At 39.9% G+C, this 24,783-nt stretch overlaps 1 protein-coding gene across 6 annotated transcripts in view; it reads right to left on the minus strand.

Annotated features, from left to right (window-relative positions):
• Positions 1 to 24,783, minus strand: part of DLGAP1 (DLG associated protein 1) — a 407,039-nt gene that overhangs the window by 101,099 nt on the left and 281,157 nt on the right. For all 6 annotated transcript variants that reach the window (XM_040080998.2, XM_040080984.2, XM_040080969.2 and 3 more), the window contains one exon: positions 22,997 to 23,211. In XM_040080998.2, the coding sequence (XP_039936932.1) occupies positions 22,997 to 23,211 (215 nt within the window). The remainder of the gene's footprint in view (positions 1 to 22,996; positions 23,212 to 24,783) is intronic.

Below are 24,783 nucleotides of genomic sequence, written 5' to 3' on the forward strand. Positions count from 1 at the left end.
TTTTCTGTGTTGGCACCTATGTTCTGCTGCCTTTTGGCGCAGTGAACGGAGAGCTGTCACGTCACTGATGGAGACAAAGGCAGCACATAAACAGTTTTTAGCATTTGCTCTCCCCACCCCAGATTTTTCTGGGTCTGAAGTTCTCCTTTTGTGTTCTTGTTTATAAACAAGTGAACCTCCACATGGGGATTTCACGCCTTGAAGCAAAAAAAAAAGCAAAAAAACCCCAAAAACCAAAAAAACAAAAAACAAAACAAAACAAAAAAAAGCCAAAAAAAAAACCACCAACACCCAAAAAACCCACCAAAAAAACCCCCAAAAAACAGAAAAAACCCCTCTATCTATCTATCTATCTATCTATCTATCTATCTATCTATCTATCTATCTATCTATATCTCCAAAGAAACACCTCTCTTTAAGTCCAGACCATGCTAAAGGGTCAAGTGTGAGAAAGAGAAAGAAAATTCTACAACTTGTAGGTATCCAGGAAAAGCTTATCTTCTGAAGAGCAAAACAATATCAGCAACAGAAAAATGGCATTTCTCATCCTTTTGCTTCTACTACCAGGCCAGAAATTGTCCTTGCTGCATGGATCAGCCACAGCATACCACAAAACTGCATGGACGTGCCCGTGACACAGAGCTCCTCCCATGCCGAGAACAGGCGGAAATTGCAGTATGGTGTATTTGTCTGATTTTTCAGATTCTCTTGGGAAATAGAAGAAAGAACTTAAAAAGGAAAAAAAACAAACAAAAACCCCAAAAACAATCCAAAAGCCCCCACAATTTGGTGTCATGCATCTCTGTCTCCAGCTGTTGTGCTGTTTTTGAGTGAGCACATAGTGTCCTGCCAGAGAGCTTCTGTTTGTTTGTTTGAGGGTAGCAGGAACTGGATCAATGTTTTATGGTAGAAAATGTTTCTAAAAGGCCCAGTCCCTTTTAAAACCCTCACATTTGACTAGTCACATCTGCCAGCTTCAGAATCAACCATGAGACTACTTTGTGATTTTATTACAATCCTGCTTTCCTCTCAAAGGACAGAGAAGCTTTGGGGATTTTTTTGCTCTTTTTGGGATGGGGAGGTATTGAGGATGTATGAATTTATTGCATGAGAAATCTTTCGTTTGTAAAATATTAGCAAACAAAGATGACTACTGATTAAAAATTAATGTATATAGTAAAACAAATCTTCCCTTTTAACTCAAAGATACTCTCAGGTGCTTTGTTCAACTGAAAAGTACCACAGGCTAATGTACTTAAGGAACATTTCCCTTGTCTTTGACATACTTTATTTTCTCCTTGCTTTCTAGACATGGTGAAAGAATAGAGCACAGCACTAAAGTGGCACATATGCAATTGAGTTGGCAAGAAAAGCAGATGGAAGATGATGCAGACAGACATTATACAGTTCTCTTTAACCAGAAATCTGGTCTACATGCTGGTTCTGATTGCCATATGCGTGTGTGTGCGTGGGAATAGTTGTGAGCACTCTTCTCTTCCATCCCGGAGAGTGAAAAGAGATTCTGAAAGGTAAAAACAGTTCCACCCAGATGAACCAGCTCAATCCAGTGATGCCAGGGTAAGCTGCTTCTGTGTAAAACCACTTCTTGTTTACACCAGAAGCCAAATCCACCCTATCTTGTCACAAGAAGCAGGGTAGGATGTAACATTGTGGAGAGCAGCCAGCTTGAGAATAGTATTTCTGCTCTCAGAAGACCCTTTGAGGAAAGCTGTAGACCTTAATGTCCCCCTACTGCCAATTTTACTGGGTACATGTTTACTGGGTTTTTAGAGGTCCTTGTGGGAGGCAATTTGTCTGAGCCTAGACCAAATGCATGACAAAGGCTCTTACCTTTTTCAGAACAACTCTCTTTTGAGTGGGCACTAATGATCCCAGGAACCAGTGCGGCTCAGTACAGAGAAATATATTCACTCAAGTTGGAAAAGCTCTTGGCTTGCATGAGATATAATGGACTGAGAATGAGGACTGCCTGAGGGCCTGAGCAGGTCAGCCATAGTCACAGCCTTGCCTGGAGCCCTTTGGACCTTGCTTGGGTGAGAATGAAGCCTTCCACCACCGCTTTGATGAACTCTTTGCCAGCATGAAAGTTATATCCTCCTTCCTGCAAAAGCCATTCCTTCAGCACTCCTAGTCAAGGCCAGGCTTATCCACCTGATTCCACATTACTTTCCATTCTTGGTTACTTCAGCGCCACCTCTCCTCACTAGTGAGACTCAAAAGTCATCTGCAGTCAGATGGAATTCTTATTTTAGGAATTCAAGCATTCCCTCTTGTCCTGTCACTACATGCCCTGGTAAAGACCCTCTCCAGCTCTCTTGTAGACTCCCTTTAGGTACTGGATGGCCTAAAGAATATAAAGAAGATATTCGCTGTTGCAGTCCTTGTAAAATCCAATCTCCACAAGCTCAGACCTCACCTGCTTAGCTAAATTTTCAGGTCTCCCCCATTAATATGTTGTCGCAGTGTCCAGTTCGCGCTGACCAGCGCAGCCACAGGCTAGCTCAGTGTGTCTCACTGCGGCAACGTGGTAAGGTCGGGGTGGCAGGCAGGGCGAGCTGCCCCCTCCCTGTGGGAACTTGGATCCCACCACCAGCGACGGGCACGTAGATGGAGCAAGCAACCGCGGCAGCTGAATGAAAGGCGGACTCCTCTGAGCAGGGTATTAACGAGGGTTTATTGAAGGGGGGGGAGCACGGAGCTCTGCACCCCACTACCTGCTGCCCAGAGAGAGCCCAGATCAAAGCCTTGCGGCCACTTATAAACGGGGGAGGGCTGACAATGGGTCAGCCAACCAGGGAACACGGGGGTGTTAACAGGGGTGTCAACCTTTGAACCATTAACAAATCACAGGAGGGTAGGAGGGGATTCCCCGGGCACCAGCCTATCACTCGACACCTCTCCTGGATCTTTCCAGAATCCAGGGAAGGGTCTTGAAGTGACAGACAGGGCGACCACGAGGAGAGAGGGGGGATTGACAGTGACAGGTGCAGGGAAGGAATGATTGACAGAAAATGTCTGGTTATACAGTGGACTAAATAACCTAACTCATAAGGGGAAAACCAATACAGAACACAGGGGTATACACTGGACTCAACCATTATAAAAGTAACTTAAAAATCTTACAAAAATAACTTAATAACTTAATAAAACAACTCTCACACCACCACAATATGTTAAAAGTTTGATTAATTCTGCCAGTTGGAGCACCAGAGTTACAGCTCTCTGCCAAACCACCATCCACTTTTCAGGAATGTCACCTGGCTGTGTGCGGAGCTGGCAGCACAACCAGCTCTGCCTGCTTAGCACCACGATTTATGCAGGAGCTCTGGCTTGCTCCTGGGAGTGGGAGGATGGAACTCCAGCTCACTAAAACGCATCTTCTGGGCAGACTTCCTGTGACTGAAAGGCCCTCCCATGCTACTCCGAGTTACAATATTGGGCAGTATTTATCGATGTTTTCTAGGTAAAGACGAAGAAAGTATTAGCTCTGGCGAATGTCACTGCAGTATTTATTTGAAGAGCGATTTTTTTCTGAAAACTTGCAATGCATTTTGAGTTTTCGGTGTCTTCACAGGTCCTTCTGGACTATGTAACCAGGCAATGATCACCCACACACTGCATGGCCATGTGCCTGCAAGCCCTGTCACTATCTGCGTTTGAGTCACCTCCTTCAGAAAGACATTGCCAAACATCCAGATTAAATCTGCATAAACAGCTCCCTGTGAGATTAGGGAAAGATCTTATGTTTTGCAAGTCAACAACGTTATTCCACAATCTTCACATACATAAACAGCCACCTGCATTTTCCAAAAAACAAGTTTTACATATGCAGCAATTTTTCACTGCCTATTCAGTATTCTGCCATTTCAAAACTTTGGTTACCTAGTAAAGGGAAAAAAAAAAAAAAAAAAAAAAAAAAGGCAAAGCCAGCAGATTTAACACCATCTGTACAGATGTGCAACACAAGACAAACTACTGGAGAAACTGAAAAGCAAGCACATTTAAAAGCAATGAGCAGGGTAGGCCAGTAACTGTGCCAGGGTGAAGGGAAAAATCCCAAATTCAATTAAACTAAGGGGCTGAGCTCACCTTCTTACTTCTCTGAGTAACAGCCCTGTGTCCAAACGAAAATTTGAGGCGGCAAGATTGAACACAAGGCAAAGCATGCTACCTAACAAACGCTGTGAGTATCTCACCCATTGTGGGCACACATTATTTCTTGATGACACTTGCAAATTGTTGACCTGGAGTGTCAAAAACTCTGGTGGTGACCATTGTTTTTCTCTCCTCTTCTCTCTTGATGGGGTCATTTTGAAAGATCATGTACGCCCTCTTACTGAGTGGCTATTTCAGTATTCTGTATTTTAGCTGGTTGGTGTTTGAAGAACACCACGCAGTTTAAAATACCTGAAGAGAGACATGCCTTTTCTTTTATAAGCAAATACTTCTCAGTACATTTTGTTTCTCTGCAGACACCTGGAAGATGGTGACTGGAAATAGGATCCAGCTACTCCTGAGGCACAGGGTTTGGGGGTGGAGGTGTGATAAGACAGAGCAATGAGCTCCTGGATAACTCTACAGCCATTTTCTTGAGGTGTGTCTGGATAAGTACAGGTTGGAGCTCAGATACGACTTTCAGCTGTCTCTTCCTGATAAAAAGAGCAAAGAGTCTTGGGGAAACTGACTAAGATAAAACCCTGCAATTTCTCCTGTCATACCAAAGAAGCTAGAAATAGTAACTTTTAATCTATGTTTTTATTTAAAGTAATGTCCGGATTGGAAGTAATATAAAAAATTATGGTATACAGTAAGGTTTCTGAAAAATTCTTTACTGATAATCTGGGCAGCAGTCTGCTGCTCTGGGGAATTTTCCCTTTTCTTACTGATTTTACAAAGCAAAACCAGCACCTCAGGAGCAGGGAGAATTTCTCTTCATGTAACTTTACCACAGTTATTCCTTAGAGGAAAAGTTCTCACTTTTCCCTTCAGATGCTTTTACATCAAAAGAAATTCCTCAAAATAAACCCAGCCTAATTCCAAACCCCAAGCTATTCACATATATTTTAATATTCTCATTTTCCATTACGAAGTATTTCCAGTTTTGTTCTGCAGTAATTACAAAAGGACCTCTTTGCTGTACTAAGATACAACATGAGGTGATAACCTGTTATTTCAGGTATATATAGTGGTCAGAGCAAGCTGTGCTGCCAGCGCTCTTATAAACAGGGCCAAAGCACTAAATGTCTCAAGGTGGAAGTCTGAAGTCAATATCCATTATGAAAATCTTCTGATAAATAGAAGTTTGTTGAAAAATTGTGAAATTACGCATAACACACATTTTTAGATTTTTTTTTTTTTTTGCCTCCTTATGAAAAAACCCCATATGCTTCCCGTGTTATAGGCTGCTGTTGGGCCAAACTTGTACAAAATAAATCCTGATAAAGTAGAACTAATTTTATTTTTGAGCATGAGAGAACCAATGAAATAAATGTCTTAAGAAATCTGCATAATAATGCAAAATCCTGCTTGGGACTGAAAGGGATTTTTTTTTTTTTTTTTTCAATTTCCTTAAAGTAGGTATTTTTTAATCCCCTGAACTAGAAATACCCTGAAACATTTATTTGGGTCTGTTAGTGAAGGAATGGACAACCAGTTGTCATGTCATTCATCATACTGTCAGTGTCAAGTATAATGATTCAGATGGAGGCAATGAGAATGTAAAAAATATTTCCAAAGAGTGGATGTCTGTCAGGCTTGTGGAACTCCAAAAGGGCTGTGCAGCTCATTTTAAAGGAAGAAAGCCTTATCTCCTGAGGAAGTCAGATGGCTTCTTGACCTAAACCAGTAAGCATTCTTATGTATTTCCAAATATTTGTTTGAATTTGATTTCCATACTTGGAATTAAAATATATGGTTTACTGAATTGGTACACTTCTCTTTTCCAATATAAAAGCAAAAGCAAAAACAAACAAACAAAAAACAAACAAACAAACAAACCAACCCCAACACAACAAAAAAACTACAAATGTCTGTGTTTGCCTGTTTGCCTTGAAGGGGATAAAGCTACTTCTTAACTCATTTATAGTGTGCTCTCTATCCCGTCTAAACCACAAACCAAACAAACACTTGGTGAAGGATTTAAGGAAACAAACCCTCTTCTTTTCAGAACATAATATACATGGCATATTATGGTGAAGGATACATGGTGAAGCTGAAGATGGCCTTTGGTTGTGCTCAGAAGATGAAAATACTTGGATATCTATGCTTTTGATTAAAATAGCATAACAGAAAAAAACCAGCCCCCAAAAACCCCTCTAAATTTTTCTGGATAAATATCATCTACTGACATTTAAAACTACAGGCAATTGACGGTGGTTCATGGGTTCAGATTTCAGCATGGTCTGAAATTTGCTGTGTGACCTGGAGGAGAAGCCATAGAAATCCTCAGTCTCAGAAAACAGGTCTGTTAATACTTCCCTCCAGCCCCTCTGTGGCTGTAGGTGGCTTTGTGATGCTGAACTAAAGTCAGCAAACATAACTGAGCTTCTTTGATGGAAATGAAGAGCAGCAACAAATTTTTGTTGTATTACTGGAAGCTAAGGTCACAGAACAACTGAAATAGCAATCTTCAGCCCCAGAGACTGATATTGTATATAAAGCAGAATATCTGGTTAATCAAGACTAAAGAATGTTTGGAATGATGGTCAAAAGGTACTTGAGAAGAAGTACATTTTCTGATTAAAGCCATTATTGACTATGGATGGTGATTACTATGATTATGATATCATCTCAAGTCAATGGTTTTGCCGAGGTATGACAGAACTGCTTGAGAAGCTCTCCAGCCTAATAAAACTTCAGTAACCTATTGAAAAGTTTAATGCCTAAAATGTCAATTTTAAGTAAATTACATGAAACCTGTATTACTTTCTAAAGCCTCACAACTTGAGGAGGGACAGAATTTTGCCCTGAACTTACATAATTTAATTTTGTTATGTATGTACCCTCTTCCCCAGACAATCTCTTCCTTAAATGTCTGTTGTACATACAGCAGGTGTTTTTACTGCTCTGTCACCTTGATTAGGAAAACAACAACATTATGATAACATTAATCCATTTCTTATTGTTAGGATCACCAGGGCAGAGACCCGTGTGATGGTGTTTGAACACCAGTACGTCTTTGTGTGCAGGTGGGATGCCACCTTCGAAGGACTGCTCAGTATCCTGGGACTCTAGTTTCTCTTGTGATGTGTCAGGTAAGGGCCAATTTGTCATTCCATTGAATTCTGTCCCTCCAACTAAATATATATGGGGGTTGAAGCTAAGCAAAATCAGGTTGAGCATTTCAACTCTGCAGCAGCTTTACATTTACTGGAATTATCCAGGAAGGGATGCGTCAGTTGTTAATGGCATGAACACACCTGAGTTGCCTGCTGTTGTATGGGCATGCACTGACACATCCAAAGAAATGGAAGAAGCACTGGTCTTCTGCTCACTGTCTAAACACTGTGTTGCACCATGGCTACACAAGCTACGCTGTGTATTCATCACTTTTTCAATTTACTATACATCAGAGATCAGCTGAGATAAATCACTGTGTTGGACCACAGAAATGCAATAGAACTGGGTCAACCTTCTTTACCTGACTGCTACTGGGAATCATCTAATAACATGTACAGAAGGGATTGGGAAAGCTTGAGAACACTGTAGAGGTGACCTTGAAAAACTGAAAGTCTGGTCACATAACACAGTCACACAGAGGCACCATGGATTACCCAGCAGGCAGGGAGCTGGAGGATGCTAGTCTGAAAAAAATAAGTTCACAGTAGCTAAACTAAGGGAATAATTCCTCTAGGTGTTAATAAAGAGCTCCACTTACTGTCACTGGAGCCAGCCAGCCACTAGAGGGAGGAATGATCTAGTGCTGCCAATGACTGCTATTTATTATGCTTCCACAATTCATTATGTTTTTCTTAAAGCTCATCTCATGAGGCTTGTAAAACCTTTCCAGTTAAAGGAAAGATATATCGAGCTTTCACAGTTGGTGAAGAAAGTACACAAACACAAAGTTCAAGGGCTCAAGAAACAGAAAATATATAAAAAGAGAATCTGCAGGTCTCCTTAGGAATATATTCTGATTTTTGTAGCCCAGATGAATTGTAGACCTGATTTCAATTAATTAGGATTCATAGGGCAATTTATTTTCATAGCATTCAGCATATCATTATCAAAAATTGTAGGACTGAAAGCTTTTTTATGTGCCTTTTGTGATTCGAAGTCTTTCTCTTGGTGACTAGAAAGGGCAGGTCAGTACTGGGGTTGAAAAAGGTATTTTCCTTCTGTACGGAAACCAGCAACTTGCTAAAAATGTAACTTCCATATTCTTTAGGAATAAAGCTATTTGAAAGTAGAAACCAAAGAAAAGCCCAACACAATAACACACTCTCAGTGGCTGCATTGCTAATCTTGTGCCTTTCACTCCAGATTACTATGCTAAACATCCATTTATAGCAGGAAGGAAGCAATTTGGATATGTGAAGTAGGGCTTTGTGTGTAGAGCTATTCACTATTCACTGATAAGAAGATATTCAGTAACAGGAAAATGCTAAGTAAAATTAAAAAGTTGTTTTTATCTGAAGAAAAGCAAGTAGTTAATGAGATAGGTAATTGCTAGATGTTTACCAGGTCAAATCTTGGAGTTTTGCTAGAGGTCTGTCTATGGAAAAGTCATTTTTTCCCTCAATTTAGACAAATTCTGCTACGTTAGGAGGCCAAATTCTGTCTTTCCAAACAGGTAAAAGTCAAGCTTAAACTAGGCAGAAAAAACTTTTTCATAAAAAGACTGTGGAAAGCTCATGGATAATCCAGTTTTGAGTGCACTAAGAGTTTGGGATGTAGGTAGAAAACTGCTTCCCCCCTAGCTCTTGTGGGTTTTACTGTATCTGGCTCTTGTTAGATAATTAAGCTGTCATCAGCGTAGAACCATCGGTGGCTGCTGTCTACCCGCTTCAAAGAAGAGAAATCAGGAGACAATATGTCAGAGAAAAATCTTTCCCACAGCCTTCCAAATGGCCTTTCATCAAGAAATTCACGGGTTTTCCAGGAATAGTCACACACAGAGCATACAGTGGGAACCCCCTCCACTCAATCAGACTGTCATTTTCAGTGTGCGGTGTGCTTGCTTCGCTTGCAGCACACACCATGGCAGCTCAGGCTCTGAAAAGTACTAAAATATCTTTTCCTAGCTCTAAAGGCCTTCCCTATATATATATATTAAAAAAAAAAAAATAAAAAAAAATAAAAAAGGCATTTTAAGATTCCCTTCTGCTATAGTGTTAAGGGTAACAAATACAAAGAAAATTTATAGAGAAGGGAGTGGGAAGCTGTGTGTTAGTGTATGTAGGCAAGTCGTGGAGGGAAGAGGAGATGTACAGCCAGCTGAAGGGCAGCATGCCCCCTGTGAGAGTATCTGAACCACCTCTAGGACACATGTTAGCAGCGGATGTGGGCTGCATGGTGGTAAGAGATGGAAGGTCTGTCAAGTTAAGGAAAGATCAGACCTATGAATTCCAACAGACGCAGCAGAATGCAACATTACTCAGTGTTACTGCTGGGAGTAGCTTGCTCTCCCTCTGGGCTTTCACATGGCACAGGGAGAGCAAAGATATACAGCTGGTGGAAGGAGAGAAGGGAAACACAGCTAAGGAGGAACTACAAGAACTGACCCTTTTATTCCTTGGTGAGGCCTTGCCAGCCTCTGCAGTTCTTCCTCTGGCAGGAAAGTATGAGGATGATTTAACTTCTTCGCCCCATGCTGCGCCTCACTGCTCACGCAGCACGGTGCGGCTCTTCCCAGATACCTCAGTGAGCCCTAGGAAATGCTGCCGCAAGCCTCCCTACAGGAGCACAAAACAGGAGCCAAGAGCAAGGGGACAACGACGAACACTGAGTGTACACCATCTCTACAGCCCCTTTGGGAGGGTCTGTAATTGCTGCACTCACTGTAATGAATCAATCCTCGTGACGAGCCCATGTACAAGAGGTGAGTGCCATTATCCCTTTTTTTGCCAGAGCTGGAGGCACATGGAAAGCTGTGCCTGGAAAGGGGCCAGGCAGGGAACAGCAGCAGCGGGATGTCCTCGGCCCCTGCTCCCGAGGGCTCAGCCTTCTGCCATGGGGCACAGCACGCCGGCGTGGGGGCCACACTCTCCCACCACTCTGGCAGAGAAAGGGACACGACACCTGCGAGCCTTGCAATTTCAGTCCTTCATTTTAATTGCTCAACTGATCCGCCCCTTCCCTAGGGGAACAATTCAAGCCAGGCTCTCGTTCCAGGTGCACCCCTCAGGCTCTTTTTCAACCTGAGAAACACCACACAGCAAAATCGTACCTCAGAGTGCTCCTGAACTATAATTAACCTTAGTGTATCATTTTTATGGAAGAGAAAGCAGTTAAATTTGTCTGGATTCAAAAGGACTTGGAAATAGAGTGGCAAGATAATGTTTTTTTAACAAGCAGCTTGATTAATTTGTGGCAGAAGTTATCCCATTGTGTTGGGTAGGTGGAAGATATTTAAAACCCCTTATCAGCTTTGTCCAGGGGAGAAAACAACCTTGACAGATCAGATTTTAAATGCTACACTTGAGACTTGTAAACAACCCACTGCAGAATCCAGCACCGAGGACCCAGATCCCAATTGCATAGTATTCCCAAGGACTCTCAGAGAAACAGTCAATAAACACATTTATGTGTCGTATTCCTATTAAGTCTCACGCCTTGGGGAGGAAGAACTAGTGTTGATTTCACGAATGGTGCCCTCCTCCCCATGGAGCACGATGTCATCCCAATGGATATCTCAGGCCTTTACTGGGGGCAGTGGGTAGCCCTGGGAGAAGGGCAAGAGATTTACATTCATCTCAGATCTAACCTGGATCATATCTAACCTTCCCATTCAGTGCTGTCCATCACAGGGGCATTGAGGGAGTAACTGTGAAATATAGGATAGCACAATATAAAACTGTAGGATTCAACCCAGAAGTAAACTTTTACCTGTGTCTGGCTATTAAACAAGATAAATTTTACTTTTCATCTCTAGAAATATAAATATTATGAGAAGGGTTTAGTTTTTTTAAAAATATTGATAGCTGAAAATATTGTAAAAGAGCCTTGCAAAAAAATCTCAAAAAAAAAATTAAAGTCAGAGTTCTGACTTTCACTTTACATGTCAGTTTTATTTCATCATCTTCTCTAAACATACTCCTTAAAAATAAAGAACCTTCCTCTATGTATTATTTACTATTCTCTATTTTTTAGAGAATCTTTTTTTCTCTGGTTTAAAGGACTTACATAAAATAAAATACGTAACCTGGGAACAGATTGAAAAGAAGAAGGATCTCTACAACATAAGAATCAAACTACAGCCCTGTTTTTAAAGAGACAGCTGTTCAGGTGATTCACTGTTTGTATGAACTTCAAATGGATTATTTTATTATTCTTTGGGCTGTTGCCCTTAGGGGAACTAGTTGCATTAAATAACAAACCACCATTATATGGACATACTGATTCTGAGAACAGGGAAAGAAATATAGTCATAACAGGCAATTTCAGTAGAAAATGCGGGCTTGTCCATATTCTGCCAGAGGCAAAGCACTCAGATGGATACCGCAGTCATCACAGAGATATAACAAATCTGATTAGCTTCTCTGGAGAAGGAGCAATTAGAGCTGATAGGATAAAGCCTCCTCGGTGCTCACGTGTGTTTGCACAGGGATCAGTGTGCAAGGACCACCTGACCACTGGCCAGTGACAAGGGCACCTCAGATGCCAGGCCGTGGTCATGAGCCACTGCAGCAACTTCTGTCTCGAGAAATGGAGCAGAGAGCAAACCCAGTTGCTGAGGAAATCACTCCAAAGATAGCTTGAAGCGTGACTGAGTGCAGCCACCCACCACGTGTATGGTGGCAGCAATGGAGCACGGAAATCGAAGGAAGGCAGAGCCGTTTTCAACACAAGCTACACGCCTCACCAGTGAGAAAGGAGGCAAAGAGAGAGATCCAGGAGTGCTAACAGCAGATTGGCTCTAGTCAGGACAAGAAACTGTGGGATGAAAGAACTGTGAAAGACTCATAAGAATGATGTTAGTAATTGCACTTAAAAAAAAAAAAAAAAAATTAAATGACCACTGATGAAATACTAGCAGGAGGATGTGTATGGATCAGGGTTATAATAAATGAAAGCAGAAGTAGCTGCTACATACTGATTATTTGCAAAGTGTGAAACATAGTAAAAGGAAATAAAATAAGCTGTGAGGAGGTGGAAATACAGAAATAGTTGGACATTTGTTCGTGGAGTGAAGGGACAGTGACTGTAATTGTGTTGTTCTTCATGCAAGTCTTGTCTCTTTTAATGGAGAAAGGACACAGCTAAGTCCTGAGGTTTGTAAGAATATTAAGAAATCACTTACTTAAAAAAAAAAAAAAGAAAAGGGACAACAGATATAGTGACATAGTGATGACATTCATTTCAGCCACTGTCAGTCTAACATCTCATTATTAATAAGGCATCATCCACTTCCTCTCAATTCAAACTTGCTCATAACAGGTAATCAACAATTAATTTGTGCCCTAGGTCAAATGATCTTTTTGTAGGGGGCAGGGAAGTGGTGGAGGATGGGAAGTAATAGACAGAGAGTTACCCCTCTGCCAGAAATGGCATCCTACCCAATAGCAAATGACTGAACTACTGCAGTGGAACAGCCTGACTCACCAGCATTTCAAACAAGTCTGAGCAACATATCTCTGCCAAAGCCCTGTTGTCTCACAGCTCTTACAGCCACATGGCTGACACGAGTCCAACAGATCCTGTGCAAAGCTGAAATCCTTGGCTACAGATTTAGAAAGGACCTTATTGAAAAGGCAGTGCCAGCATGTCTGAGGTTTCTAACATTTTTTGATTTCAACCTCGTGAGGATGGTTTAATGACATGTTGGTTAATTCCCACTAGAACAGAGAAGAAAAGACCTATTCAAAGTAGAAATTGTCTTCCCTTAAAATTTAATGTTTTATAAATATAAATTTATCACTTCTACAAACATAACTATTATGTCTACATCATAACTATTTTGGTGTGATAAAGTAATAAATAATAACTGTGAACATTTTTAGGACTAACCCAAGGAGAGCTGCCTCCCAAAACTAGTGTCTCAAGGTTTCCTTTCAAGCATAGAGTAATGAACGCTTAGCACAGATTTGCTATAGAAATTGTTATATATAAAACAGGAAAGACTTATATACTAGTCCTGAAATCTCCTGAGATTGCCTTCAGCATGATACATCACTGTCACAATGCAGAGCTGCACAGACACAGCTCAAGCATGTCTGCCAGCCCCACATCACTTGAAGAAAGAGAAGGATTTGGGTGCTGTGGATATGGCTACTGGCATTTGGGGATGACAAAACCATTTAATGCTTTCTGCAGTTGCTGGGCTTGCTGGAGGCAAAGTTGCTGGGCAGCTGGGGTGCAGGCTGGTTGGTAGCACAGCCCTTCTGGAGGGGAATGGGAAATTGCTGTGTAGCTCAGCTGCAGCTGGAATCACAGAAATCTCTCACAAGAATGCAGTGGCTGCTTCAAAGGTGCTTTCAACATTTTTTTTCCCCACACCAGAAAATTAAACAGTGACTGTATGATGGTTCTCTGCCCTTGCGGTGTACAATGGGTAAGAAAGCAGGTGCAATGTAAAAAAAGCATTTAAGGATTTTCCCTAATTTTTGCACTCCTAGAAAGATTTCTAAGTTCTTTAGGAGGGGAGGAGATTTTAAAGTCAGGTCTCTTCAGATGAACTTTCATTCACTTGTGTCACAGGGAGCAGAGTGGTATTTGATGCTGCGCCTCTTACAGGGGCCATCCACTTTGTTTGCTGCCCCATGCTCCCACTCTTCACCCTGCACCCAAGCCAGCAGAGAATTACAAAATTTAGCTGAAAGTTGCTCTATCTTAACAGTAATACCAGCACAAGAAAATAGAAGAAAGAAATGACTGGGTATCAACATGACTTAGATAGTAATAGTATATTTTATTCGTAAGGGTAGAACAAGTTTTCATCTTAATCTCTCTTTCTCCCTAATATGACGCAGATTAACAGAAGATCTCAAAGGATGTCAGCAGAAACACTGTCTTGTACTTTCACATTAAAACTAGAGCTATGGACACTATTTTAACATTTTCAATTTTTAATCTGAAAGAACTCCACCATTTCACAGTGAGAAATGGTTGCACTTCTAGCTGACCAGAATAGAAAATGATTATGAATAATTAACTTCATTATTGTTGCCTATTTGCTTGTCTTGTTATGCAGAACATTAAGGACTCCAGACTGATTTTTTTGCAAAAACACATCTCTTTTTATGCCTGTGAATTTTCTGCATGGCAGGTTCAATACATCAGCTGAGCTCCCCTCAGCAAACTAAACCAGATAGTATGAGATCACATCCCAAGGGTCAAGCCATGGTATGGCTGGCAGCGGTGGGAACAGGATTTCAAAATGCTAGCAATGAAATAACATCCAAAGAACTTGTAAGAATTGCGCAGCACTCTGTGGGCGGGATATCCATATTTACTGTTCAACAGCAGGCCTTCAGGAAAAATTTGGTCCTGATGAGAGTTTTATTTTTACATTTTAAAAATAAGTTAGGAAAAGGAAGTAAGAACAGTGATAGTGGGTGTATTCAATAGCCTGAGAAAGACAAAGGATCAAAAAAGATAGGTCTGCAGGGGTCTTCAGGAGGTCATTTGGTCCCTCCTTCTACCCTAAAGCAGGATCAGCAATACCTAAATTTGTTCTGACAGATATTTTTTACCCTTTTCTTGAAAATGTCCAGTGAAGTGATTTCTTCTGGCAATCAACTCCCACGCTTAACTATCATTACTGCTAGGAAAATTTTCATAACATATAGCCTGTGTATGCCTTTGCAGTCTTTTTGGTTTTTTTCTTTTTTTTCTTCCTGTCTCCACTGGACTTTAACTCCCTATCTGAGGCAGCATTTTAAGTATGTGGGAAGAAAGTAGGGATAAAAATAAAGAAGATCAGTTTTGCACACAAATGTGCATGTTGGCTCTATATAGAGTATACACTAAAAGAGATGGCTGAAAAGTACATTTCGGTTCAGTAATTATAACTGTTTTTCTTAACACAAGCCCTAGAAGTGCCCATTTGATACATAAAGTACAATGATAGGCTTTGCTTCTTGAGAGACAACAGTGTTACATTGCATTCATCAACATCATTTGCTGCAAAATGCATAAATGTTTCTAGGATTTAATTGAGAGAAGCTAGAATGTTGGAAGTCCTAACTTTCATCTGTAGCTATGTTCCATATAAAGCTAAATCTTGTGTAAAAGTGAAGCAAATGACTAGACACATGACAAGGATTTTCATGTCTGCAAATAAGACAATCATCTAAATGAGGCTGCTGCTTTTCTTTTATAGATTACTGACTTCCAAAATTTTGCTATATTATTGCCAGAAAAAAATCACATTTTGGCTAGAAAAGTTATAGGTTTTCCCTTTTTTGCTAATCTTTATGCCTGGAGCCTGGAGAAGCAAATGCTCTGGGGTGACCTTACTGCAGCCTTTCAGTACCTAAAGGGGGCCTACAATGGAGCTGGAGAGGGACTTTTTACCGGAGCATGTAGTGACAGGACAAGAGGGAATGGCTTCAAACCGAAAAAAGAGCAAGTTTTAGATATTAGGTTAGATATCAGGAAGAAATTCTTAGTTATGCCTGTGGTGAGACATTGGAAGAGGTTGCCCAGTGAAGTTGTGGATGCCACATTCCTGGAAGTGTTTAAGGTCTGGTTGAACAGGGCTTTCAGCAGCCTGGTCTAGTGAAAGGTATCCCTGTGCATGGTTGAGGATGTGGAAGTGGATGATCTTTAATGTCCCATCCAACCCAAACCATTCTGTGATTCTGTGAGTACTCCTTTGCAATTGAATAATATTAATGAATATTCTTGTTGTAACAGTATGATTGCCTCAAATTTCAGAGAGTAAAGGTAAAAGTACAAGTGGGACGATAACAATAGAATATATCACAGATTGCAACAAATTTTCACTTCTCAGAGAAACAAGAAATAATATTTATACAAATATGATAATACTGACATAACAGAGCATATGTAGCTAGGTGTGGACTAATAGAAAGTTAGGTTTTACAATGTGATAAGCAATGACTGCTGCCAGTGAGACTGTAATATCCAGGAAATCTCAGTTTCATTGCAAGATAAACTGGTGGGGATCATCATAGAAGTAGAGAGGAGTAGTGCTCATCCTACCCATGTCCTGTGCAGTGAAATGTAGGGATGTCCTGTCTCCACAGACAATTGCGGGTTCACTTTTGTGCTGCAAAGGCATCTATACCTCTGTGTATGGAGGACACAAAACCCTGAAGGGAAGCTACCATGGAGCACAAGATTTCTCTCATGCCCATCAGTGATAGTAAGCCTTAACCGACTGAATGTGGATTATAAATCCATCACTAACAATTGTTCATTAAAAGCTCCAAGCTCTAAGTTCCTCCAATAAATCAATATCCTCTCTTCCTTAAATATCATATACACAAAACAGATGTCAGCTCAAATAAAGAAACTATTGGCTTCCGAAGTATGCCCACCTACTACCTCAAAATAAATATATTTTTCATTGTCTTGCCTTGAAATTTTTTTCAGGCTTATAAATTATTCACTGAACTTAATCATACTTGACACACAAGCCTGAAAAGTGAGAAATGTGTCCAACAGCTTCTCCCTAGTTTCAGAGAAAAGAGAGAATGGATTGCAATAGTATGAATAAAAAGTTAAGTAATATATCATGCATCAGTGAATGTGAGCTGGGAAAGTTACTGCCTAGGACAGTAATAGTTCCAGAACTGTTTGTTAGGCTGCATGTCCGGAATGCATGGAGATACTTCTGTCTCTTTAATGCAAAATTGAAAAAACCTCCCCATTCAAGAAAAGATACAAAACACACCTCAAGGAACATGGGGAGAATTCCTTTGTTAGCTACAGGTTTGATAAAAATGAAAGAGACTGCAACATGAAACAATTACACCAACGGTACTGAAAACATACTGTAAAACACTAGCAAAAGATTAATCAGACTTATTCCTTTTGTACTAATTAGCGAAGTCATTGTTCCCTAATTGGAAGTCGCTCAGCAAGAAAGAAAATTAACAAGCTTCCCTGAATATGTCTAAAAATATTCACCATAATGAAAATGTGGTATTGCACCACCTCTCCCTTCCCCCTGTCTGTGATCTGGATCAGATCACATTAGCAGAATGAGGACACTGCCTCATTTAAAAAAAAAAAAAAAAAAAGTGTGCTTTTTTTTAATACAACACTTCCCCCCCCCCCCCCCCCCCCCCCCCGATATTTTGGAATATATTATAGTAATACAGAAACATCTCAAAGTAAATAGGCACTCATTCCCAAGACTGGGATGGTTTTCAAATGAAGGATTTATGATGTGCCATATGGTTAAGTGTAGTGTAAGGACATCAGCTTCAGTTTGCTCCAATGCCAGATCACCGTGGGCATGTTTCAGGCTACAGTTATCCATACAACCCTCATAATTTCCCTCAGTACAGACACTTCCCAAGGATCACTTCTATGAGGACCAGGAAATCTTGAAATATGTCTAAGTAACAATGGCGTTGTTTGAGTTTCCTTCCAAGTCATCCTAGCAGAGTTGGTGGTGCAAGTCTGCCAAGATTTGGTTAGTAACATAGGTTGACTCCAGCTTGGTGGATTGTCCTCCAGTGTGATCGCGGCACGCCAAGCGATCACATGGAGACAAGAGATTTGCTGGGCAGAGTTGCTCCTCCAAGAGAGAGCTAAGGCCGAGCCCTCTCAGCCTGTTTATTTCCTACTTTTCACACATTTGTGGGTGGTTGTGGATTGGCTTCTGGGGTTATCACCACTCAGCCCAGTGGCCAGACCAGCTGTCAGTTACAGTTATTTTCAGGCTAGAAATATGCAAATAAAGGACAGGGAATGAAAAACAAAAGGTTTGTTTATGTTCCCATGTGTGAGAAAAGCGAAAACTGCTCCTAATATTGTGCAGAAATGAAAGAAACTGACTCCATTTTATGAACATGGCTTTTTATGGCTTTAAAAAAACTCAGAAAAACCAGGGTGGCATTACAGGAACTGACTTGATCAGTTCTCAGTGAGGGGATGTGAAAGTTTGAGTTCAGCATGTATAAATCAGATCTACCTCTTTCTGATCGCTCTTGTCACTGCTACTAAGCTTGCTAACAGATTATACCACTTAATTTAGCTTGATAATTTATTGTGATTTGATTTTCAAAACAATTTTGTCTCCAGATTCCCATAAACATTCAAGTAGCAAGTACTTACACTATTTGTATTAACACATAAAAATATAAAAATGGATGCAAACAAATAACATGCCCCTATTTTGAGATATTATTTTTGGAATGGCTCTGATAAACTTTAAAGGTAGGAATTGTTTGGTTTAAGTCATCTATGCAGTAAATCACAGGAACAGATGCAGCTGAGATGGAGTTTATATAGAAAAATCCTTTACCATGGGATAAAAAGGAAAAAAGTCTAATGCTTATATGCTCATATACTCTCCTCATTCATCATCAGTGATGAAACTTGGTGTGCATTAAAAAGAGTTTTTGGTGTTTATAATTGAGTTTCTCCTAATCATAGCTGACTGGAAAAACATCACATGCCTAGTAAAATACCTTGAAAATGAAGATTTGCTAAGACAAATCCCTCATTTCTGTTCTTCCTTCTATCCTTTTTACATAAATTCTACAAATACATCTACAAAATATCAAGATCATTAAAATTTTCACTTTACTAGTGATCACAGGGTACAACTTGTATCAGAAAAAAGTTTATGTGATCAAATATGAGTTCAAAAGAAAAATTCTGTAACTGTATTTAACCCCAAATCCAGGTCTGCAAATAAATTACCACTAAGTTCTGTAATATGTTACAAAAGCTCCTACAAACAAACAAACAAATAAACAAAACCCCAAATAAAAGATTCAAATGGATGAAGTCCCCACAGTAGCAGCAATAATGAGTTAGAAGCATAATCTGAATCTGTATCTTAAGCAGTGAGGGTGCCTGCAGTGGAAAAGAGGAAAGGGGGAAAATGAAGTAGAAAACCTGTGGTGACAGGATCCATCTCTCAGTCCTCTTGTCCTCAGCAGATTTTTCCAGACCCTTCCAAATTCATTAACTTTTTAGGTGGGGAAAATACTGCCATCATGTTACTCCTTGTGCTAACCCACCAGCTACTTTGCCAATAGTCCTTCAAAAGAACAAAAGAGATGGCTGCAGATCCTTCTTTGCCTTATGCAGCTATAGATCTTGATAAACCTTTCTGGAACTTCATATCTTTCAGATTTCAGTCTCTCTAGAAAACTTGGTTAGAGTTGGCCAATGGATTTAGAAGTTACTGGGAGCTGGAGGTGACAGGTTGGCGTGTGGACAGCAATGTAATTGCATACTTTTTATCCCAACAAAAACGATGTTCAACATAAACAAGATACATATAAATAGTGAAGGAATATGTCCTGAATCAAGTCTAACGGTAGCAGAAATGTGTTACCTGCCACCTGCTCTTTCTTTAGAAGTTTACTAACCAGTCCATTTTCAATCTGCTTACAAGTGAAAGATAAACTTTTGCCACTTTTTAGGAATGGCAAGAAAATGCCACCTTTTTTTCCAGCTGAATCACTTTATCTAGACTGTGAAAGCTTAAACACTGAGAGCATACTGCCAGCAAAGACAGAGAAAAAAAAATAAAATCTGCTTACTTCCTGATAGGATAATGAGAATGCAGCAGCGGAGGTGTGTATTTCAAAATCACAGCAAGCTGTGCTTTATCCAGAATGGTACCACGGCATTTGACACATGTGCTGTAACCACATGGAAACCATGGCAATGGAGGAAAATTGTAGGAAGGAGATTGTACAGTATGGTAGGGAAAAAATCCTTGGCAAAACCAGGAAAATGAATTTGTATTATGTAAAAGAGATATGAGGCAGTTGTGCTGTTCAAAGGTTATTCCTTATATAAAAAGAAACATCGGTAATAATGAAAATACTTTCACAGAAGAGTAGGCGCATGAGCAGTGGTAGGTAGGTAGGTGGGAGGAACGGCGTGGGTTATGAGACCAATATTAGACTTAAAGGAGTCAGAGAGGGAAAGTCCCAAAAGATGAAAAATCCCTTCAAAAAACAACAGTGAAAGCAAAAGGGAATATATTTTTAAGTTGCTTGCTCTGCCAGAGATGAAAGTGCAGCCAACTAGAGACTGCATACAGCTAACTGAAAAAGAATAGCAGTAAGAATTGTGCATCAAGAAGATCCCTGACAATTACTGCTGTAGAAACACTTGCCTTCACAGCGTGCTTTGTTCTTCACGGACAGAAAAAAACCCATAATTAAAGGAGTGAAATACCACTCAGCTTTAGGGTGTTAATAATACCCTTCGAGGTCAACTAGAAGGTCAACTAGTGACAGTAAAAGGCTGCCTGCTGCCTAGAGCAGCCCTTGGCTCATTTCCACAAAGCTCTTATTCAGGTGCAAATTGAACCCAAGTCAACAGCCAGCTAAGGAAATAACTTGTTATCACACATCACACAATTGCTTGATGACCTATATTCAGTGAGTTAGGGGCCCTAGTTAAGTCTCTTTCCAACACACCTGCAAAACTCTAACAACTCTCTGTAATCAGGGTAGCTATGGGATGAAGAACTAATGTCATTGTGAAGGTCAAGTCACACTATTAAGAAAGTATGAAGAAGTCTGCAAACAAAGACCTCTCTTAACAGAAGGCTTAAATTCCCAGAGCAAGCACTCAGCTGTTTCTTATAAAACCCGCAGAAATTATCATGTTCAGCAGAAAGTAATGAAAGCACTGCATAATTATGTATTATACAAATTGTCTCTGAAAGTGAATGGTTTCTCAGGAAGAGATATTTCTTTAAAATATCTGCATAGATTAAAAGAAATAATTCTATTTCCTCCCAGTTTATGCTGAAAAGCCACTGAAAGAGAAAAGTTATTTCATGCTTTCTCCTCTTTTTTGTTTTACTACCATTTACCATTTTCCTCTCCTTCTTCTACCATGTGATTTAGATCCTACTTCTGCACAGGTCCTAAACTTAAATGAATTTTACAGAGTGCAACTTAAAATTAGGCACATTCCTAAAAGCTTTCTTAAATGGGAAGGGATTAAAAAACATGGGAAATTAAGTATTTATGCAAGCATTTGCTGAATTACAATGACTTGAAAGCTAAAAGCTTCTGCTGCCTGGAACCTCTGGTCTGACAGCCTCCATGGGTGAACAGTGACATGCAGGACTTTTGATTTTTCATTTTTTTTTTTTTTTTTTCTCCAAATCTTGTATCTACAGAGAACAGAAATGACCAAGAGCAAATACACTCATTGTGATGCATTGTGCGTCACCTATACTATGGAACTCTGGGAAGCATGCTTCTAAAAACTCAAAAAGAATAAGCTATGTGCCTGAAAGTGTGTCCATGCATGAAGCACGGCTGCATGGAGTTTGTGGTGGTAAATAACATTCATGTTCACCTTGCAGAGGTTGCAAAGACTGATCTCACAGGAGGAGCTTTGGCTCAGGAAAGGATAGGGCAAAGTCTTCTGGATGATGAAAGGAATCACTGGATCCCTTGAGCAAAAGCCAGCTAGATTATGAAAATCCCTGCAGAAAATGAGATTGCTTTCTCCTTTGGACACTAATGGAAAGAAGCAATCCCAGGCTTCCCTTGAGACACAGGCAGGCAAGCAAAGAAGGTTGGTTTTTTTCTGCTGGTCTATTCATCACTGATGTCAAGAGCATGACATTCTTAACAAGGATCAAACAGCTTTCTGTAAAATCTGTTTCTCAGATAACGTCTCTGTGGAAAAAATGGGGTAGAGGAGGACAAGGAAGGAGAAGAAATTAACGAAGGAAATGCAGGAGTCTTTTGTCACAGATCATGGACACCAGAAGAGATACAGATCTTTTTTATTTTTCCCCCCCATTTTAAAACTACAGCCTTAGGCAAGTTATACTAAAATGGGGCTATTTTTGGTCCAGTGAACTATGATTCACTGTTATAGCTAAGAATTTAGAAAAAGACAGAAACAATTGTTGATTTTAAATCCACACTATTTTCTTTTATGGATATAATTTATTTTCTTGCTTTAAGGGACCTTTCAATTTTAGAATCAATTAAAATAGAACATTAATACAAAATTGTCCATTTGTGTGATTTTCCTAACAATTTGGGGGGCTTTTTTAACAGGCCCAAATAAAGGAAAAAAAACCAGTGACATTTAAAAACCCATAAACTCATTATTCCTTTTGACTAAAGCTTTCATAAACAATAAAAAAGATTATTTTTTTTGTTCTCTACAAAATACTATGCAATTTTGAGCAGAAAACATGGGTTTGTCAACTTTCAGATAGTCTTTTGTTCTTTTTTTAATAAATGTTAGATTCTCTCTGGAGTTGCAAAGGCTATCTTAGGGCTAATTTCTCATGTTGAGTATATATAAATACACAGTTACACAAAGCTTTTACAGGCCAAAGATGTATTTGAGCAAAGCATTCAAAGAGCACACCTACTGCACATACCTTGATGCTCCCTAAACACTAACAGGTTAAAATACTTTGCAAATTCATAGTGCAGGTTCCTTTTCAGAATAACATTGAAATACACTCCCAGATTTACTCTTGTTCAGAAAAAGCCCCATGCAAAAATAAGCATGACTGAACACATTTGTTCAAATATGTTCCCAAACTGGTAGCTAGAAGAGAAGAAACAAACATAGAAAACAAGGAAAATGTAAAGAGAAGAAACAAACATAGAAGATGTATGTCTTAATGGAGAGCTGTATGTGATACAGCAGAACATGGCCTTACTTGAGGGTGGTGAGCTCGGTAAGGGATGGCTGGGTGGCCTTGAGATAACTCTCTCTCCGCGCAGCAATCTTTGGAGATGGCTTCGGACTTGTGTCTGAGTCTCCACTGTCCTCGTCCCCCATGGCTTTGATGTAACTGCCACTACGCATCCGGCGGCAGGGAATCTCGTCATCTTTTCCTCGTGGAGTGTAGCCAGTCCATTCATCTTGAGGAACCTGAAGTGATCAACAAAATTCTCTTGTTAGTACACTCCTCCCTGATGTTATTGGTAAGCCACAAGAGAGCCATAGCAAAAACTCTGATGGCCAAAGGCCATCTTTCTTAATCTCATTTGACCATGGGCTGCTTTTGCAATGGAGGCCCACTTCTCACCCTGCATAACCACAAATACATCTGGAGTTCTTTGCTATTACTTTACTTATTATTACTTTACTTACTCCCATTACTTATCTGGGAATTTTCTAGCAAATATGCTGATATAGAAGGCTTCATTACATTTAGTACCGGGCTGGAAAAATCTTGGGGTTTTTTTCAGCTATTTTCATTCAAAGCCTTTATAAATCAGATCAGAGTATTTCTTTGGCTCAGCTCAACATATTGAACATCTTTGGGGAGGCACAAAACCTGAAATATGAATCCTTAAATGACAATCTTTTTTGACAGTGTACACGGGAACACTCACCAGGATGATTTTGGCTCAAGATACATTTCAACTTTGTGGAGCTATGCACTAACCATCACAAAAGTAGGTTTGCAAGTGTGAAATTTTACTACTATTGCTTCAATAGCTTAATTGGTGCAACTGCACACCTGCAGCTTGCAGTGAGCCTCCTTTTGAATTCTGTTAGTCTGAGTCCTACAACTCTTTATTCCCTTCTTTTTCTTCTTAATGATGTGCATTATTTCTCTTGATCTGAAGTCAGTGCTGTCCCTTCTTTGTGTTGGAAATCTGGAATGGTGGGAATGTGCATTCATGAGATTTTGAAACGTAACAAGGGACAGTCCAAGAGCAGAGTGCTCTTGCCCAGCCATTGTCTCCCTTCCTCTGCTCCCAGGGCTTCCGACCACGTAAACCATCATCCTTCTCTTTCCTGTAACTGCGGAAACAACTTGCAGTGGAGCAGGGTCTTTGAAGCTATTTTGCAGAAACACCATTTTTATCTAAATGTGAACCTGCAAAATGTTTTTTTAGTTAAACAAATTTTGTGTTAGACTTAAATATGAGTAGTTGTGAATTTTTAGTTTGCTGCTTGTCTGATTCTTCTGAGTGAATCAACTCTATAAACCAGCCATAGCTATAATGCTCAGAAAACCTTACAAGCCACATTAAATAAGGAGGCATGAATCTGGGTTACTAAATTTGTCTTGCAACTTTCAAATACTCTAACCTACCAGAATAATCTTTTCTATGAGAAGTTTTTTTTTCATCAGCATTTACCTTCAGCTGAGGATCTTGTGAATCCCATTGCAGATTTCAGTTGGAGCATATACATGCCAGTTTGTTTAGACAACCAAAACTAAAACATTGGAATGCTTGCTAATAGCTTGGCTGTTGATTCCCACTACAAACATAAGTCTAAGTCCAGAGGCTGTAAGGCCTTTCAAATGCTACTGTTAATACAAATAAATTTTTACGGCCTTTTAATGTCCTTTTATCAATCTATCCTGCTAAAAATCCACTGTGCTATACAAACAAAGACACCAAATGGTCCTAAGCCCATGTAGGCTTATTACTAGTTATAAATAATTAATTATATAATGTTATTAATTAAACTATTCACAACCTA

This window comes from Hirundo rustica, chromosome 1 (genome assembly GCF_015227805.2).
Source record: "Hirundo rustica isolate bHirRus1 chromosome 1, bHirRus1.pri.v3, whole genome shotgun sequence".
Taxonomy (NCBI): domain Eukaryota; kingdom Metazoa; phylum Chordata; class Aves; order Passeriformes; family Hirundinidae; genus Hirundo; species Hirundo rustica.